Source organism: Maniola jurtina, chromosome 2 (assembly GCF_905333055.1).
Source record: "Maniola jurtina chromosome 2, ilManJurt1.1, whole genome shotgun sequence".
NCBI lineage: Eukaryota > Metazoa > Arthropoda > Insecta > Lepidoptera > Nymphalidae > Maniola > Maniola jurtina.
In genome coordinates this window covers 1,839,044-1,860,933 of record NC_060030.1, presented here as the reverse complement: position 1 = coordinate 1,860,933, position 21,890 = coordinate 1,839,044, and the positions used below count along the sequence as shown (strand labels likewise).

Sequence of the window (21,890 nt, the reverse complement as noted above, 5' to 3'; positions counted from 1 at the left end):
GCTCAGGGTGCGATAACCAGAGAGAGGCTAGGTTCGAATACCTGTTGTTTTTTGATACTAATTTAAAAACATAAAAAGGAGCCATGTATCCTAGTTGGGACACCGCCAATCGATTGCGATTGTTAAGCAACATTAAACGAAGTCGGTAAATGGATGGGTGACCGACTTTGGAGGTCCAAAGTAGGCTTTTTCGTTTCCTCCTTGCCTCAGAGAGCATGTTATGCCGTGCGTCCAAGTTATCGTCACTAACATGATACTAACTGTAAAATCTAAGAATCGAAATCTCGTTCTCTTAGTAAGTCCTATGGGGAAGAATTTGGGAACCCACCGCATTATTATCCCAAGAGAATTCCTGCCATTTTTGATAATGGAAAAGAGTAACGACCCTCAGATATGATACGACTATAAAGAGAAAGAAAAAGAACGAATTTTTTAGATGTTTTATAGACCCGTATAATTTTATGATGCCCAACTGCTCCCTACATGGTTAAAATCCATTAACTTAATTAACCTAACATGTTACATCGTTACGGGTGTCTCGACAGTTTGCGGGTTGCGGGTGTCATCCAACCATTGACTAAGAGCCCGTGTAGACCAGAGCTTCGTTATTTTATAAAAGCTGAAAGTTTCTCTACACGTTGCCCCCAATACGGGGTGTAACGATTAGCGTCTATGAAGTTTGGATCGTCATGGATTTGGCAGATAACAGGTAACAAAGGGGCATAAAATCTTTCGTAAAAGTATTCGTAAACTGTATTTTATTTTATACTAGCTGATGCCCGCAGCTTCGCCCGCGTGGATTGGTCAGATCCCCTGCAGCATCAGGATTGAGGAGTTGGACTTCAATTTTTTTATGAAACAATGTCGCAAAGTTCCTTTATCGATTAAAAAAGAAATGACGCAAATCGGTTCAGAAATCTCGGAAATTTCGGTGTACATATGTTGAAAAACACAACTCCCTTTTTGAAAGTCGGTTAAAAAAGTAGCCTATGTTACTCCCTGGTCAATTCTCTACTTGTCTGTGAAAATCCCGTCAAAATCGGTTCAGCCGTTCCCAAGATTAGCCTTTTCAAACAGACAGACAGACAAACAGACAGATAGACAGACAGACAGACAGACAAAAATTTTAAAAACGTGTGATTCAGTTATAGTATTATTCAAATAATATGCGGTAATTATTTCGATATTACAGACAGACACTCCAATTTTATTTATTAGTATAGATTTCCCATTCGAAATAGTATTAGTAATCACGTCATGTATTACCAGACACTTGTCGTCTTGGCAACCCCCTGCCAGACACCCTTAAACATCAATGTGTCTTAAATTTTATAATTCATTTTTACCTGTTATCAGCCAAAGCCACCATGACCCAAACTTCATAGACGCTGATTGTTCTACCCTGTTTTGGGGACAATGTGCGGGGAACTTTCAGCTTTTATAAAATAACGAAGGCACACCCTCACAGGCTCTTCCTCTACAAATACCTACTGTAAAAATAATTAACTACGCTTTTAAGCTTGTTATTAAAAGCAAGCCTCTGTACCGCTAGGAAAAGTTATGTTACATGTTATTTTTAACCCCCGACCCAAAAAGAGGGGTGTTATAAGTTTGACGTGTGTATCTGTGTATCTGTGTGTCTGTGTATCTGTGTATCTGTGTATCTGTCTGTGGCATCGTAGCGCCTAAACGAATGAACCGATTTCAATTTAGTTTTTTTTGTTTGAAAGGTGGCTTGATCGAGAGTGTTCTTAGCTATAATCTAAAAAAATTGGTTCAGCCGTTTATGAGTTATGAGCTCTTTTCTAGTTTTCTTGTAGAAAAGAAGGTTATATAACCGTTAGGTTCTTAATATTATGTCAATAGACAAATGTCAAGCTGTCAAGATGGACGTTGCCTAAATACATAATTATTTATTTGAAAATGATGTTTTGGAAAACTCAAATACTTTGGATCGTCGGGGGTGTTATAAATTTTTAATTTACACTTGTATTACTGTTATTATTATAATTCATAAAATATTTCACTTTTATTAGTTTTGTTGTAGCATGTGAAAAAACCTTTTCTACTTAAATTAGTCTGTGAAAAATCACGCAGCAATTTTTTTTTTAATTTATAGACTAGGTGCTTCGCTGAAATCGGACCTGCAGGCAAGTGATGATGCAGCCTAAGATGGAGCGCGCTTGTGGAGAAGGTGCCTATTAACTATATTAAAAGTTGGGGGAAAACTGATGCTGGAAGGGTGTTCCATATCCTAATGGTTTGAATCACAAAGTTTGAACTTTTTACATATTTCAATCACGCTTTATCGTACGCGTTTAGCCATGACCCTGGCTAAGACGCGTGCAAGCATTGAATACTCGGCCTCTCTGCGTTTTAAAATATTTAGTTGATTTAGGTAGTTAACAAACAATTGAAAGTGAATTTTCGCACTTACAATCGAAAATTCACTTACTGTGAAAATCATCTGTGACAAATCAACAACCAGTGTTTGTTCATAATTTCTTGTTGTTGTAGCAATCGTTTGCAATTCCGAAAATTAAAAAATTACTTTCTGGGGAAAATAACCTGTGAAATCACTGTGAAGAAGAATAATAACTTGCATAATAAGTAAAAATACTTATTGTGCATCTCTACTTTGTAGTCTGGTGTAAAACAGAGCCTAAAAGTACTTTCTCTCTAATTCTTTCTCTTACTCTCTTCTTCTTATTTTTAACCCCCGACCCAAAAAGAGGGGTGTTATAAGTTTGACGTGTGTATCTGTGTATCTGTGTATCTGTGTATCTGTGTATCTGTCTGTGGCATCGTAGCGCCTAAACGAATGAACCGATTTTAATTTACTTTTTTTTGTTTGAAAGGTGGCTTGATCGAGAGTGTTCTTAGCTATAATCCAAAAAAATTGGTTCAGCCGTTTAAGAGTTATCAGCTCTTTTCTAGTTTTCTTGTAGAAAAGAAGGTTAGATAACCGTTAGGTTCTTAATATTATGTCAATTGACAAATGTCAAGCTGTCAAGATGGACGTTGTCTAGATACATAATTATTTATTTGAAAATGATGTTTTGGAAAACTCAGATACTTTGGATCGTAGGCGCGGAATAGTCCAAGAAAATCGGTTCAGCCGTTTGAAAGGTATCAGGTTTTTTCTAGTTACTGTAACCTTCACTTGTCGGGGGTGTTATAAATTTTTAATTTACACTTGTGTATAATGGCTTTTAGTAGTGCCACACCAGCCTCTTACTCTCTATCTCTTCTCAAATTGTTTACCTGTTGGTATCAGTGACAAAGAGCTGTCACTCGTGCCTGTCATTTTGGAATGGAATCCTTAAAAAACAAGTTTAACCTGAAAACATCTGTATAAACTGCGTTAGGACAAAATGTTTCACAGTTTCACATGCTGTAATCCAAAACCCCGCTACATCGTATATTCACGAGGCAGTAAACCATAGTAGGTACGACAAGGGATCGACCCACCTTACTTTACGGCGCCCATAACACATCTGAGAACTTGTCAACGTGAATAATTGAGGGGAACTCGGGTTACACCTATAAAGAACTTAGCTGCAATCTTTTACTGGCGTTCTTTTGGAACAGCTGAGGTTTAACCTAATTTGTTAAAACTTTCGAAGCAATCTTACAACTCATTTTGTCAGATTTTCCCAATTTATCTCAAAAACTTCGCTTTTCAAAATATGATTTGGTACCTTTAAATCAAGAATGAATAGGAATAGGTATCGGATGGACCTTTAAGAATTCCGTGGGAACTCTTTTATTTTTCCGGGATAAAAAGTAGCCTATGTCCGTGCCCGGGATGTAAGCTAACTCTGTACAAAATTTCATCTAAATCGGTTAAACTGCTTTATAGGTATAATATGTAGTATGTACCTATATCTAGGTACATTTCTAGACTCTGCCCCTACCATACGGTTTTAGATTGAACGCATAAAGAAAGTCGTAAATCAATAAAACAGGGAGATGAATGCACGAGGTAAATAACGTTACGAAAGTAATTAAGAGCTAGTTTTCCTAACAAAATGGGTTGCATCTAGGTCGGGCACTTAGACCTAAAAATCTGGAAGGCGCACCTGGGAAAAATGTTTAAAGCTGACCGCATCCTACGTATGTTTTTATAGGCAAGCGCTAGACCACAATCACACGTGATGGAAAGTGATGATGTGCCTAAGATGGGACGTGTTTGCCTACAAGCCTATTCACTGTTGATTTAAAAATACCCGGATTGTAATTGGTAGGAAACAGATCGCGGACGAACAAGAAAACATCGTGTCCTTTTTAACCCCCGACCCAAAAGAGGGGTGTTATAAGTTTGACGTGTGTATCTGTGTATCTGTCTGTGGCATCGTAGCTCATAAAGTAATGAACCGATTTTAATCTAGTTTTTTGTTTGAAAGGTGGCTTGATCGAGAGTGTTCTTACCTATAATCCAAAAAAATCGGTTAAGCCGTTTGAAAGTTATCAGCTCTTTTCTAGTGACTGTAACCTTCACTTGTCGGGGGTGTTATAAATTTTTAATTTACACTTGTTGTAAATTACATATTGTTTACTTGGTTACATCTAGAACTTTTTACTCGTGTAAGTTACCAACCTTCCGCGCGCACAACGTAGAACTTTAAAAGGGGAAAAGTTTTATAACATCTAAAAGAGCCTCGTAGCAGCTGTTTTACAATGTAAATGCCCGGGGCCGTAAACTACATCGGGCGCCGAATGTCCAGCGAACAGCAGGAATACTTTAAATATAAACTAGTTGAGAAAGATCAAACAGATCGGTGAGCTCTTGTAGAATTGGAATGGTAGTTCCACATATTGATACCTTTGATACCTTATGAAATTGTTTTTAATATATATAATTATTTTATAAGTTAAAGCTAAGCGGTTCCGTATTTGCAATTTTCAAAGTAAGATTTGTACTAAATGGGGTGTCGTATTCGAAACCTGTACATTCTAAAACAGATTTTTATACGTATTTATTTTCATGCATAATAGTTTTAGTTAGTTAGTTGGAAAATGTTGATAGAAATACACGAGTACGGAACTTTCGGTGCGCGAGTCTGACTTGCACTTGGCCAATTTTTGAGTTAGAAGCGTTTAAAGCATATCACTTGCTATAGCGATGAAGCAAAACATCGTGGGGAAACCTGCGAGGTCAGTGCCAATCCGCGTTTGGTCAGCGTGGCGGACTTCAGCCTAAGCCCTTTTCATTCTGAGAGATGTATTGTGTTCAGTAGTAGTCTGACGATCGTGATAATGGTATAGTAATCTAAAAATCGAACTGGTAACAACGTTTTATTATTCTGAAATCGGCTCTGAACTGTCACAAACAAACATAAACATCATAAGCGAACGCCAGCGAGAAAACATGTTCACAGTGAAAAGCGAGTTTACAAAATCCATAGCACAGTTTCAGAAACAGGAAAAAACAGCGTGTAAGTTTTCCTCAGGTCAGTATTTACGATTCGGCACCCAATAAGTGTGACAATATTTCTCGCTGGCAATCTTTTAGAGGCAAGCGGAAAACGCTCACGCCTTTACGACCAATAAAGCCAGCCGTTTTTACGTTCCGCCACACTTCACACTGCTCAGGAACTGGTGGAAAAGATTTTTACATTAATTGTCTGTCCGTCTATCTAATGTAAATCCATAATAAGTGTAAATTAAAAATTTATAACACCCCCGACAAGTGAAGGTTACAGTAACTAGAAAAGAGCTAATAACTTTCTAACGGCTGAACCGATTTTCTTGGATTATAGCAAAAAACACTCTCAAGCAAACCACCTTTTAAACAAAAAAAAACTAAATTAAAATCGGTTTATTAGTTTAGGAGCTACGATGCCACAGACAGATACACAGATACGCAGATACACACGTCAAACTTATAACACCCCTCTTTTTGGGTCGGGGGTTAAAAATATAAAATCACTACCCGTGCCTACCCATATTATAAATGCGAAAGTCTTTGTTTGTTGTTTTGTCCTTTAATCACGTCGGTTTTGCATGGTTGTTGTTAAAGACCTGGAGAGTAACATAAATAGGCGACTTTTTGTCCCGGAAAACGGGGTGTTACCTAATTCATAGGAAATATTCGTTTTCCGTATAGAATCCATTCTCTTATTCTTCTTAATGAATTCCTGGTCCAGTCTTCCAAGTCACGGTAACTCATTAAAGGGTTATCAATCATCTAACAAAATCTAATAAATCGTGCCCTAAGTTCCTTCAAAATTCAAATTAATTTTATAATGCAATTAGTTACAGTCTTTCGCATTTGGTGCCTTTCAGTTTCGTAATTGGTAATTTACGGTATTTTAGGGTGACTGATGGAAAGATTTTGTTAAGTAATCTTTTGTTATTTTCACAGAATCCATACTAATATTATAAATGTGAAAGTGTGTCTGTCTGTCTGTCTGTCTGTCAGTCTGCTACCTTTTCACGGCCCAATAGTTTAACCAATTCTGACGAAATTTGGTTCAGGGTTAGCTTATATCCCGGGGACGGACATAGGCTACTTTTTATCCCGGAATATCAAAGAGTTCTCACGGGATTCCCAAAAACCCACCGCGTGAAATTTGGTACCGAGGTAGCTTGCGTTCCTGTAATTGACATAGGCAACTTTTTATCCCGGAAAGTCAAACAGTTCCCACGGGGTTTCTAAAAACCTAAACCCACGCGGACGAAGTCGCGGGCATTCTCTAGTTAAGAATAAGTATAGAAAATTTTGGAGTTTTCCTACGTGATCAAATCAGAACCTGAGCAACGGACTACTCGTAGCTCAACGGGTTGCGAAGATGAAGTGGCATATTAAGAAAACCCGATAGACATTGGGACCCCAAGGTGCTGGAATGGCGATCTCGTACTGGAAAGCGCAGCGTCGGAAGACCCCCACTAGATGGGCAAACGACATCAAACGAGTCGCTGGGAGCCGCTGGATTCAGGCGGCGCAAGACCGTGGTAAATGGAAGTCCCTACAAGAGAGCTATGTCCAGGAGTGGACGTTTATCGGTTGATAATGATGTGCTTGCACCTTTACAAATCCATATACTTAATATTATAAATTCGAAAGTGTGTCTGTCTGTCCGTCTGTCTGCTACCTTTTCACGGCCCAACAGTTTAACCGATTCAGCCGAAATTTAGTACAGGCTTAGCTTATATCCCGGGGACAGACATAGGCTATTTTTTATCCCGGAAAATCAAAGAGTTCCCACGGGATTCCCAAAAACCCATCCGTTTAACCGATTTGTATGAAATTCGGTACTGAGGTAGCTTGCGTCCCTGTAATTGACATAGGTAACTTTTTATCCCGGAAAATCAAACAGTTCCTACGGGATCTTTATAAACTAAAATCCATGCGGACGAAGACGCGGGCATACTCTAGTTCGTTTATAATTTATTACCAATGAAACACAGCGTTGATATCGCTTGATCGTCGCGCCAGCCCGGCTAGCATGGGCAGTAGATAAAAATTATATCCCCCGATTATATCCACTGGTGTCATAGAAATCAGTGGATATAATCGGGGATATAATTTTTATCTACTGCCCATGCTAGCCGGGCAGATTGGATACAGTATGTGTTTGCACCTTTATAAATTCATTTATACACCATAATAATAATTTATTAGCAATGAATCACAGCGTTGATGAATCAAATATACCATACATCCCCGCGTGTGCCGTGTACACAACTTTAATTAAGTACCTACATTTGATTTTCCTCCGGGAGTCTGTCGCAAGCTTGTTTCATATTGCGGTGGGGACAGGGTTGTCATTCACCTAAATAGTTTTTTTAAAGAACATTAGCATGTTAATTCCAAAAAAAAATATTTATATTCAATCAAACTTTCACAAGTACTTTTGAATCGTCAAAAGCATCTACCACTGCTTTGGAATGCCCTGATGCCAATACATTTGAGAGAAGTTTCCTAACTTTAATTGTGGTTTTCTCTTTCCAAAAGCGTTTTCTTTCATAAGAAATAGCTTTTCCTTTCCCGATTTCAGTAGTCATTTAGGTGTTTCTGATAAGAATTTAACCGTTAAAATACTGAAGTTTTAAACCTGAATCAACTTCTCACTAACAAACGTACTGTTACGGTATTGTATTAGTCTGTGTAATATCCTAACGTCATCTGTCACTTGTCACATACTTGTCACTTGTCACCTATCGCTGTCTTGATACAATGTCTGTCTGTGTCGTGTGAATGGAAATAAAATAAAATCCAAGAGCATCCATCTTTTATTTGTAACACACCAATGAAATATGGTGTCAGAAGTGGGAAAAAGCTCTATATGACATTCCCCCAAGATTGCAAAGAATCATGCTTAGACTGCAGCCGTATGATTTAACTGTTGTATACAAGCCTGGTCGTTACTTATATATTGCAGATACTTTGTCTAGAGCAGCATTAAGTGAAACTTGTTTGTCAGAAGTTGATCAAGATATAGATTTACATGTCAATATAATAATGTCTAATTTGTCAGTCAGTCCAGAGAAATTAAAAGAAATTCAAGAGTCTACAGTCCAAGATCAAACATTAAGTCAAATAATTCAATATTGTCACAACGGATGGCCTGAACATAAGCGTTCAGTTAGTCAGTCAGTCAAATCTTATTATAGTCTCAAAGATCAAATATATGTCATTGATAACGTTGTCTTCAAATCTAACTGCATTATAATCCCAGAGTCAATGAGAGAGTATATATTAAAACTAATTCATTCTGCCCATCAAGGTATAAACAGCTCAATCCGTCTAGCAAAAACTACAGTCTTTTGGCCAAATATGCAAAATGACATAGAAAAATATATAGGTCAATGTAACATTTGTCTATCTTACCGTCGAAATAATAGTAAAGAACCAATTATGCAACATGAGTATGAAAACATACCATGGTACAAAATTGGTATAGATATTTTTGAATTTGAACGAACTAAATACTTAATGGTAGTTGACTATTATTCAAAGTATATAGAACTTGCCAAGTTAACATCAGGCTATTCAGCTAGCCAAGTAATTACACATTTAAAGTCAATATTGGCCCGTCATGGAATTTGCAGGATTGCAATAACAGACAATGGCCCCCCGTTTAATAGCAAAGAGTTTAAGTTATTCACTCAAGAATGGGACATAGAACACATAACTTCTAGTCCATACTTAAGTAGGTCAAATGGTTTAGTTGAAAGGACTATTGGAACTATAAAAAATATGTTAATTAAGTGTAAAACTGACAAATCTGATATGTATTTAGCATTACTTTTGTACAGAAATACCCCTAAACAAAGTCAATATTCACCAGCAGAGCTGTGTATGTCTAGACAACTGCGTACAGTAGTTCCTACTGGAAAAGAAAACTTGCTACCTAAGCTTTGTGATATGAATAAAATAAAGAAATTAAATGAAAAACAAAAGTCATACACAAAATTTTATTATAATAAACATACAAAAATTCTTAAACCATTGCATGTAGGTGATAAAATCTTATTTAAACACAAACCTGAACACAAAAAATGGGTTCCTGGAGTTATTATCCAGATAGGTCCTGAACCTAGAAGTTATCTAATAAATAGTGAACTAGGACAGTTTAGGAGAAACCGTCAGTTTATCATTAAACAGTCAGTACACACATAATATCATTTTCCACAGCACACAACACAGTCAGTATACCTATAAAGATGTAAACAAAATGAAATTGTTATTTGTTAGTAAGTTTGTTAGTATTTCAATTATTTAAAGATGTAAACAAAATGTTAGTATTTAAATTATTTTTCAGGAAAGGTAAAGGTTCAAAAAACAAATGTCAATTTTAGTAGTAGTCTGTCAATGTATCGAGAAAGGCAAAGGTTGTAAACCATGCAGCCTGGATAGTCATAAGTGATTTTCTTGTGGTGTTATAAAAAATAATGTTGTACTTGTACTATGTATATACTTGTGTTTATAAAATATAAAAAATCTGTCGTTGTCATAATAATAAAATTGTTAACAGTTAGTACCTAGTGTTAAAAAAAAAAAAAAAGGGAGATGTTACGGTATTGTATTAGTCTGTGTAATATCCTAACGTCATCTGTCACTTGTCACATACTTGTCACTTGTCACCTATCGCTGTCTTGATACAATGTCTGTCTGTGTCGTGTGAATGGAAATAAAATAAAATCCAAGAGCATCCATCTTTTATTTGTAACACACCAATGAAATACGTACTAATTCCTTTGTCACGTCATAATAATAAATAAGTACCTACTAGAAAGCATAATGTGTAAAATATTTCAAATTTCTATCCCAGCAGTATATCTAAATATATTTTAAACTTAAAAGTTTTGACTCACTGCCTGACCAAATAATGCCTTACCCTTAGACCTAGAAAGCTAAAACGCAAGATCCCTTTACAATCTAAACTAAAAATTAGACCGGGCTTGTTAAAATTATCGCGGAAGTGAAGTCACAGGCAGTCGTTAAACTTTTTATATGTATTCAAATTCAAAATATTTTTATTCAATTAGACTTTTACAAGTTCCAACTGTTAGCTTTATCATTGATCATAAATTAATATTTGAAGCTGATTTGACTAAAATATAGAAAATGTAAAGTCTTGATTTGACTCAAATTTAAATGTAGAAAATATAAGTCTTGATTTGAATAAATTCAGTGGAAACATTTTTTTACAAGTCATGATACTAAAATCGTAACGTCTATAAATAAGAACTTTTGGCGGTATTGACGACCAGTTTTTGAGCGTCAGTGTTGAAGCGTTTTGTAATGCCGGCTCACGGCCAAAAAATCTATGAACTTCCTAATAAAGTGAATAATCAAATTCTAAACAAGTAAACGAAATAAATCACCACAAATTCACTATATTGCGAGTGTTCTGTAACACGTAGTTAAACATAAGTACCTACCTATCTAATTACAAGTACATTAGAATATTTACTTAATTTCAACTTCAGTTTCGATTTGTTTAACAATTTGTATAAATATATTTAAGGAAAGTGCAACATCCATATAAACTCAAGAGAGTTTCAGGGTGTCAAGTGGAAACAATATGTAAAACTATACTTTGGTTTAAATAAATAAAAAAAATAAAAAAATAACTAATATAGTGTTTGGGAGAAATAAACGCTACTAAATGGATTATGTCTATCATTTCATCGAGGAACCTGACTACGATTTAACACTATGAATCGTCAAAAGCATCTACCACTGGTTCGGAATGCCTTTCCTACCGTAGGTATAAAATAGTTGAACAGAGTGCCAACCCTACTCTAGGAAAACTTGCCGTCTCACTTTTTCGCTCTCTCTTGCTCTATCTACAATGAAACTTTGAGAGTATGATGTATTGTCTTGAGATTAATATGTTAAGCTTAGTTTGAAATTGAACAAACTAAAAAACGTTTTACTTATTGCTGAACATTAAACAGTCATTTACATCATTTTGAAACAGTTGAAAAGGGTTATTTTTTTTTTGCAGATTCTCAACAAGTCAGGATTTCACAAAAAAACACTGGCCAAGTGTATGTTAGAACACGCACACTAAGGTTCCGTGGCGTCGCACAATATTATATTATACTTACCTGTATATGTAGCCATTCTGTGTTAGAAAATATGTACATTGATATAGAATAAATAACGCTGCAAATGTATATAGATACCTACCATTGGTACTCGTGGCTTAAATAATGCAGCATTCTAGCATTCCTACCAAAGGGAAACTTCGAGCGCGGCTAATTTGAATATGGAATAGATACATTTGAATTAAGAACGCCGAGTTTTTACGAGCGCGAATTTATCAAAGTGCTGCGAAAGTGCTACTTGATAAATAATATCTATCTGTGAAATAGAAACCACAGAGTATTGAATAAGCTGAAGCTCGCGACTTCGTCCGCGTGGTCTACACAAATTTCATACCTCTATTTTATCCTCTTAGGGGTTGAATTTTCAAAAATCCTTTCTTAGCAGATGTCTACGTCATAATAGCTATCTGCATGCCAAATTTCAGACCGATACGTTCAGTAGTTTGAGCTGTGCGTTGATAGATCGGTCAGTCAGTCGGCTTTTCATTTTACATATTCAGATATTTTCTAAAGTAAAAGTTTAGGTTGCTGGTATCATTGATTCAGGATTTAAAAAGCTTTGCGGAAATATTATGAGCTGTTGGAGAGGTATTGTTGAACAGTTGATCAGAAACAAAGCAATATTTTTAAATCGGACTGTTTTCGGTATTAAAGTATTACTTTTTTTGGATAAAAACATAGTTTAGATATCACTTGACTATTATCTGCTAGAGGTTTCGCCTCGAATTCGCTTGACAGAGACGAAAGAAGCTACCTATATAGGATCTATATCCTAGATACGTAGATATTATGTCAGTTTTATATCATTGCATTTTATGTATAGAAATATTATAGATATTCCATGCAAATCTAACACAATTTATCATAATAAATCCACAGTTTATTATAATAAATACATTATATTCGCATAATATTATTTCAAAATGTTTTTTTTTCCTTTCTCGTCTGGCTTTACAAAGATTAGCCAATGTCAAATTTTTAGTTATTTGTAACAAGTTAGTTAAACTATACAAGTATGGACCCCGTCTGTCCCGGCGCTCGCCGACATACGCACGGCACCCCCTTAACAGGGCTCTCTCCGTCACTCGTTTCATACAATCGTAGTTCCAATTTCATTTGAATATTAAGCAACCAAAGTCCATGAAATTTTGCAGACATATTCTAGAAACTAATATCTGTGTCTGTGGTGTTTTAGATTTTTCTAAAAATATGTAGTTTTAAAAATACAGGGGTTCAAAGATTTGTATGAAAATTTTTAAGACCGCGTTACTTTGAAACCGAATATTTTAACAGAAATCTGGAAAACCACAGACATAGATTATTAGTTTCTAGAATATGTCTGCAAAATTTCATGGACTTTGGTTGCTTAATATTCAAATGAAATTGGAACTACGATTGTATGAAACTAGTGACGGAGAGAGCCCTCTTAAGGTGCCCACGCACTTGAACTGCACTGCAGCGGAACTGCGTGTCGCGTCAGCGCCCCGCACGATATTCTCTCCAGCTGCGACGCTACGCCACTACCGCGTACGTCACTGCCGCGCGGCAATGACGTACGCGCTTTAGAGCGCTTTTCAGTCAGTTTTAACAAAAGAAACACTCCAAAAAGGCAGAGCACGCCCGCCAGCTACTTTCAAAATGTTATCATTTAAAGCAAAAACATTCTTGATTTTGGAATGATAGCTAGACAAAACTGGTAACACAGACAAAAGCTTAATTTTTTATTAAGCAAGCAGTAGCCACAATGGATTCGTCTACGTGCCTACCAAAGGAGCACCAGGCACTAACGCTCTAAAATATTACATACACGAAACCTTCAAAGCTGCAAGATTGTTCAAACTTCGATATATTATTTCCTGAAATTTATACTCTAATAATTTCAAGAATGTATGCTCGAACAAACCGATATGACGTGAGTCAAAGGCTATATTTTATTAATACTTTATGACCACCGTCAAAGCCTGCGACCTGGTTTTGCTTGTATCGGATACTAGCTGATGTCCGCGACTTTGGCTGCGTGACTTTAGGATTTTAAAAGTGTTTTAAAATTGATTTTCTGTATTTTCTCCTTATTATTTTTTATCTTACTACTCCCTTCACTCAGTCGATTTTTTGGGTTTTCTTATGTAAATTATATCTGTGAAAACTTTTTATTAGCTTTGATTTTCTTCTGTTTTTATCTATTTACTTTTTCCTGTAAGCTGTAAGTTTTCTTTGCAAAATAAAATAAATTTTGTACCAACCAATCCTCCTAATAAGGTGACGAGATGGTCGCTGAAATAACCCGACAGAAACCGGAGCGACCCGTAAGTGGTCGAAGTATAAAGGAAGATGGTGATACCTACAAGAATGAATGGAAGTCCTCATTACCGTAGCGCCTTTCAGCGTGATAACAGAATGCTTCGCTAATGCATTTTTCGCGTTTCGTGCCATTTTCTCGGAGCGGGGAAAATTTTGTTTTGACTTTTTTATCTTCTAAGATTTCACTTTGGTACAGACACGTGCTATAAGGTGCTTCAAAATCTTCTTTATTCCTTACTCTCGTCTTATTCACTAGCACAAGGCTCGTGACTTCGTCCGCGTGGGCCACACTTTCAAACCCCTATTTTATCCCCTTAGGAGTTGAATTTTCCAAAATTCTTTCTATATATTATATAATAATATATCCATCCAGTAGTTTGAGCTGTGATAGATCAGTCAACCAGTCAGCTTTTCCTTTTATATTTCTTAGGGTCCTGCTCCCATTAATAGTGGTTACTGTCGATTTTAATGTATTTTACTTAGTACAGTAAATGCACAATTTGATTCTCCTATTCCTCTTAAATTTAGAACGGATTAGGCCATAATCCACCACGCTGGCTCAGTGCGGATTGGCAGACTTCACACACCTTTGAGAACATTATGGAGAACAGGCATGCACAGTTGAAGCAAAGAGTGGTATAGAATGGCCAGTTAATTTGCCGAATGATGAACTATCGTAAAATTGCCCGAACTCGAATTATTATTTCCCGATAGCCTACCTTATGGTAGGCCTAGCGATGATGATGAAGAGGATTCTAATAGTATTTAAATTACGTACAAAATATTATATAAATAAAATACGTAGTTTCAGAATTTCTTTAAATAAGTAAAATAAAAGAAACAATAATTTTGAAGAAAAATGAACACTTTATTATTTCTACATTGTGCGCTTGAAAAAATTTCAACGTTCTTAATAATTATTCAAATGCACCTATTTATTCATTATTCCATATTCAAATAAGTCTTTACTCTTCCATTCCCGGGAAAATGCTTGATGCTTTATTATTTTAATGTTTTAGACCAGGAAAATTACATATTTATTTTTCGAAATAAAATGTATCCCAGTACATATTAGATGTGTGTATGTATGTATGTGTGTGTGTGTGTGTGTGTGTGTGTGTGTGTGTGTGTGTGTGTGTGTGTGTGTGTGTGTTGTGTGTGTGTGTGTGTATGAATGTATGTAGGTTTGTATTTATATATGTGTTCCACCGTAGCACCTAAACTACAGAGCCGATTCAGATGAATGAGATGTCAATCGATTCGTTATTATGCTCCGGATAATATAGGCTACATTTTTAATACGAAAAAAATCGACCTGACGGATGTTGTATTATCCAGTAACTCAAAATCAAAAAACCCTCGACACAAAAACCTCTATAAGAAAATTAGAAAAGAGCTGATAACTTTCAAACAACTAAACTGATTTTCTTGGATTATAGCTAAGAACACTCTCGATCAAGCCACCTTTCAAATAAAAAAAATTAGATTAAAATCGGTTCAATAGTTTAGGAACTACGATGCCACAGACATAATATACACAGGTACACGTAAAACTTATAACACCCCTCTTTTTGGGTCGGGGGTTAGTAAACAGCTGTTGGGTATTGTGTTAGCAAAGTGTGGGTAAAATTATTGTTGATGCTCCAATGTAGTATTTTATAAAATGAGTAGGTACATATTTTAATTAGTTTTCAGGGTCCCGTACGAGACAACCCTAAACGCTTATTTTCCTTTAATATCCCGACGTTTGTGCAGTGTTTGCATACTGCATGCATGAATTTTCGCAAAATTACTCTAGCCCCAAGCCGCTTTTATATTAAACTCCTCTACCGTGAGCGTTTTCGTTGAGAAGAGATTACCTATCGGTTAAAATTGTGTGCCATATTTATTTACGAAATACCTTACCTCTGCAAAAATTTAAAATGCAAAACTATTGAGTTTCATAATAGAGAGAGAGCTAACAAGGGTCAGACCTACGTTATTTTATAAAAGGCTGAAAGTTTATCTGCGTATTTTCCCTAACACAGGGAGGAACGATAAGCGACTAAAAAGTTTGGATCATAGTAGCTTAGGGAAATAACAGGTAACAAAGGTGTAACAAAATTTACGCCATTGTAAAAAGTGATTTTTTTTTAAATATCTTCTTTGGAATAGTAATAGAAATCTTTTCACGCATTAACAAAATAGCGAGCAAACGAGTAGGCGGTTCACCAAACGTTAAGTGATTCCCGCCGCCCATGACCATTTGCAGCACCAGAGGAACCGCCGATGCATTGCCGGCTTTTCAGGAATTTGTTCATCCATTCCTTGATGTATTCTAGTGGGAACACCGCCGATGGGAGTTGATTCCACGGTTTCCATACGCGTGGAAAAAAGGATCTGGCACTTTCGTCATGGGTAGTAATTGTACAAGTGTAAATTAAAAATTTATAACACCCCCGACAAGTGAAGGTTACAGTAACTAGAAAAAAGCTGATAACTTTCAAACGGCTGAACCGATTTTCTTGGATGATAGCTAAGAACACTCTCGATCAAGCCACTTTTCAAACAAAAAAAAACTAAATTAAAATCGGTTCATTCGTTTAGGCGCTACGATGCCACAGACAGATACACAGATACGCAGATACACAGATACACACGTCAAACTTATAACACCCCTCTTTTTGGGTCGGGGGTTAAAAATGCACCCATTCAGTATCATCTGCTTCGTAGTGTCCATCGCACCGCCCTACTATCGTGGTTTGTGTGTGAAGGCTTTAATCATTGGGTCTTGATCAGAGACCCAATGATTAAAGGGAGAGAGAGGGCGCCACCGTTGCCCAGTAAACATAATATTACAACAGCTCTGTGTTATTTTACGAAATAAAAATATAAATAGTTTCAGACTGATAATATTTTTGCTTGAAATTAGTGTAAAACATCTTAATATGTGAAGTGTATATATAAAACCAACAAAATAAATCAACAATAAGCTTTAAACTGTGATTTACAAAAGTGACTATGTTTTGTGCAAAACATCATTTTAGGTTCTAAAAGTCGTATAAAATCTAACTAAGATATATAAAAAACGTGTGTTATAGTGCCCTAAATAAAAAGAAACATTCGATAGTTAGCATAGTGAATCTATTTATCATTAAATAATGTTCGTTTTTACTTATAACTAATTAACTTTGTGTCATACAAGTTACTTACCTACCCGCATAAAAATCATCATTATAATAACGCTCATACATCTCAATAAGTTAAAAATTTTCGCGACCTGAAGTAACGAGCCCGTGGCTCAGTTGGTTAAGTGCCGGCTTAATTCTGCATATAAAAGTTATCGAGACGTGCGTTCGATCCCCAACCCGAAGATTTTTTTCAATTCTTTAAATTCTATATTTGAATTACTTGGTCAGCAAGAGATGGCGCTGTGTGCTGGATGCAGGAGCACCTTGCCCAAAAAAGGTTTCCTTAGCTGTGCGACCTGTAAAGCTAAATATGATTGCGAATGCGCAAACATAAGTTCTAAGCAGTTTGAACAAATGGACCAACCTAAAAAGGATAATTGGAAATGCCCGGAGTGTTGTAGTAAACTACCAAAGACGGGTAACACACACACACCCGTTAGGCAGGCCGCCTCATTCAACACGGCAAACAGTGACGTCACTCCTCAGGCCTACGACACTCCTCAGTCCTACGTCACTACTCGCAAAAAACTTAAGTCTCCCACACCCGCATCGTCGAGTTGCAATGATGGCGGCAATTACTTGACCGAGAGCTCTCTTCGTGATATTCTTAAACAAGAATTATCTGCAACGATACACAATCTGGTCACGGCGCAGCTAAATTCAATTAATGAACAAATAGTCGGATTCAACGAATCTATGTCTTTTATAAACACGCAGTTTGAGGAAATGAGAGCTGTGATAGAAGAAAAATCCGCTGTTATTAACCAATTGAAAAAGGAAAATATCCATCTTCAAGCATCGGTAAAGGACCTCACAACCAGGCTTAATATTGTCGAACTGCATATGAGAGAATGCAACGTTGAAATTAATGGTATTCCAGAACATAAAACGGAAAATTTAGTCAATACGGTAGTGCAACTAAGCCAAGTTGTTAAAAATAATATTTCTGTTGATGACATCCAACATGCTACCCGCGTAGCTAAGCTCAACAAAAGCACCGACAAGCCACGGTCCGTCATCGTCAAGCTCCGTACCACAAAGCACCGTGATGCTCTCCTAGCAGCTGTAGCACAATATAATAAGAAAAATCCTGAAGATAAATTGAGCTCCCACCATTTAGGGATTGGAGGAGCGCGAGCCCCTATATATGTTTCGGAACATCTTACCCCGGGAAGTAAATCTTTACACGCCGCCACGCGCATAAAAGCCAAAGAAATGAAATATCGGTTCACGTGGATTAGAAATGGAAAAATTTATGTACGCAAGGATGAATTCAGTCAAGCAATATTAATGAGAAATGAAGACAGTCTTAAGCTCATAGTTTAAATAATATTGTAGTGAATGTTATGGCCTTAAAATTCTTTACAGAGCTAGAGATTTATTATCAGAATGTACGAGGGTTAAGAACAAAGACCAATGATGTGCTTAAGAATGTCTTGATTTCTAACTATAAAATTATTGTATTCACCGAGACCTGGCTGAATCCTGGTATCTTTGATAACGAATTGTTTGATTCCCGATACATTGTCTACAGAAAAGATCGTATTTGTTCCCATCAATCCAAAAAAGATGGCGGAGGTGTTCTCATTGCTATCTCACGAGAGATTTCATCTTCTCGTGTTATAAGCTGGGAAACAAATGATGAAGATATATGGGTAGTTCTTGAAATTAGCTGCAACAACGTTATAAAGAAAATTGGACTTTGTGTAGTCTACTTACCTCCGCCAGTAAAATTAGAAATTTTAAAAAAATTTTTGGAAGGTGTTGATTGTGTTACCAATCATGTTGATGACATAGTCGTGTTAGGAGATTTTAACATGGGTTTTATTAAATGGTGTTTTAATGATAACAACTCATACATGACTCCGTCAAATTATAATAACACTCTTGGATACTCATTGGTAGATTTTATGTCTATAAACAATCTATATCAATTTAATTGTATAAGTAATTGTGACGATAGACTCTTGGATTTGGTATTTAGTAACTTACTTAACATAGTTGTTACGCAGCCCTCTAACCCACTTAGTAAATTAGATTCATATCATCCAAACCTTTTAATAAGTATCGAATATTCTAATATCTCCTACCTGCGTCCTAAGAGTTGTGTCGTTTACAATTACTTCAAAGCTGACTTTGATACTATTGTTAAAGAAACTAAAAATACAGACTGGTTACACGAATTTTCTACCTGTACAGATGTTGATGCCATGGTACGGACATTTTATGAATGCCTATCTAACATAATCAAAAAATCAGTTCCTAAACGTAAGCTGAATTCAACAAAATACCCTTCTTGGTTCAAGCGCAATTTAATTAAATTAATATCTGAAAAAGATAAGCTCCATAGAAAATATCGTATTTACAAAAATCCCAGAGATAAATTGGAATTCCAGATTATTCGCAGTCGCTGTCATAAACTTCTTGATATTAATCTTAACGATTTTAAACAAAATGCCGAATCTAACATCTCTAAAAATCCAAAATACTTCTGGAACTACTTCAAAAATAAAAAGAAAGGTGAATCATCCTTACCCGGGTCTATGAAACTGGAAAACAAAGTTGCAAAATCAGGAACAGAAATAGCAAATCTGTTTGCAAACCATTTCTCCTCTATTTACACCCAAACAACTGGCTCTATGACACTAGTATCGCAATGCAGTAGCAACATTTCACAGATGTCCAAAATAAAATTCGTAGAAGCAGAAGTACTAAAGCAAATCAAGTCTTTAGATCCCCAAAAGGGAGCGGGTCCTGACGGCATTCCTCCTATATTTCTTAAGCGTTGCGGGCCAGGAATCGCTTTGCCTTTGACACTTATTTTTAATCGATCCCTAGAGGATGGCATCTTCCCAGAAGAATGGAAAAAAGCACGCATTGTTCCAGTATTTAAGAAAGGAGATCGGATGGACATAAAAAATTACCGCCCTATCTCAATTCTCTCATGCTTTTCTAAACTTTTTGAAAGTCTTGTGCAACCCACGCTTGCCAGACACCTAGATAATTTCCTCACAAGCTCTCAACATGGGTTTAGAAGCGGATTATCTGTGCAAACTAATTTGTCAAATTTTACATCTGATCTTATAAAAGAAGTAGATAGTGGCCAGCAGATCGATGCTATATATACAGACTTCAGCCACGCGTTCGACAAAGTTGACCACTCACTTCTCGTTGACAAGCTTTCTCAGTACGGTATCGGGATCCCCCTCATATATTGGTTTGAATCATACTTAAAGCAGAGATCCCAATCAGTCACTGTGAATGGTTACGAATCCATTAGTTACCTAGCTCAATCTGGTGTACCTCAAGGTTCCCATTTAGGGCCATTGCTGTTTCTGGCGTTTATTAATGACATTTCCGCTGAAGTGAAAAATTGTTCTTGTTCCCTGTTTGCAGATGACTTGAAAATTTATAAACCGATCAAGTCGCAAAATGATATAAAGTTAATACAAGACGATCTTAATAGAATCATTGAGTGGTGTCATGTCAATAGTATGACTCTTAATGCTAGCAAATGTTTTCATGTAAAATACACAAGAAAGAAAAAACCACTTGTCTCTAGTTACTCAATTGGTAATGTTGTGTTGCAAGAGTTACCTGAGATTAAAGACTTAGGAGTCACTATTGATAAAAAGTTAAATTTCAGATCACATGTGAACAATATTACTAATAAAGCCGCTCAGCTCTTGGGATTTTTAAAACGTAATACGAAGGGATTCTCAATTAAAACTAAAATTATTTTATATAATGCCTTAGTGAGAAGTTGTCTTGAATTTGCCAGTATTATTTGGAATCCAACTTATAATGTGCATTCTCAACGCATTGAAAGTATACAACGTGCCTTCACTCGCCACTTGGCTTTTCATGTCAGTGGCATCTCACACAGACAACCATATATTCAGCGACTGGCCGAGTTTAAAATGACATCTCTTCGAAGCAGGCGGGAAATACTTGATTTGTGCTTTCTACACAAATTATTACAAAATAAAATTAAATGTAGTAATCTCCTCAATCGGATATCCTTGTCTATTCCGCGTAGGAACACCCGTAGCTGTATATCCCCTAAAATCTTCTATATACCTTTCGTTAAATCACATCTCGGGAACCAAGCCCCAATTATACGTATGTGTGCTAAATATAATGAGCTATCTAAAACGATACCTGGCATCGACATATTCCATGACTCGGCTATTGCCTTCAAAAAAAAACTCACCGACCATATTTTATCCAAAGCTAACTGACTGTATTTTTTAGTACTTAACCTTTGTTTAACTTAGCTATAGTCATTTTATTTTTATTTCTTATAATGTAATTATGTTTCATATACCTTTTATTTAAGTACCTACTTGTATGTATCTATTATATCTGTTAAGTCTATTGTAATATAAAGTTTACTGGCGCTCTACAAAAATGTTGTGGGCGCTAGTTATTGATATACATATCGGTCATGTAATAGTTTGTAAGTTAGTATATATAAAATGTTAAATATGTATATTGTTAGCGTCCCTTAATAAATAAATAAATAAATAAATAGACCCAGGTGGCGCGTCCGCTGGAAGTTATTACAGGATTATTCGCAACACCGTTGTTATGAATCGGGTTTCCTACAGGTATTGTGTATTCTCTAGGGAGATATTAACTGTTTAATTGGTCTAGTAGTTAGTCTGGCGGCGGATAATGAGGACGTGAATTAAAAGAATGGGGTTTTCTGCCAAGAAGTTCTCAGTAGGTGCCCGGTATCAGACAGTTAGTGGTTATACATCCCGTACCTCGCCAAGCATGTAAATCTTCTGTTCTAAAATGTTCTGCACTTCATCTATTTCCAATCGTGTTGGATTATGAAAAGAGTGCTAT

The 21,890-nt window shown here is 36.2% G+C and overlaps 1 protein-coding gene across 1 annotated transcript; it reads left to right on the top strand.

Moving 5' to 3' along the window:
* Window positions 1–17,541: 17,541 nt before the first annotated feature.
* LOC123871725 lies at window positions 17,542–21,228 on the top strand. Its single transcript, XM_045915651.1, has one exon. It carries the CDS (start codon window positions 17,733–17,735, stop codon window positions 18,360–18,362), a length of 630 nt encoding a protein of 209 aa, XP_045771607.1. The 5' UTR covers window positions 17,542–17,732; the 3' UTR covers window positions 18,363–21,228.
* The last annotated feature ends 662 nt before the right edge of the window (window positions 21,229–21,890 follow it).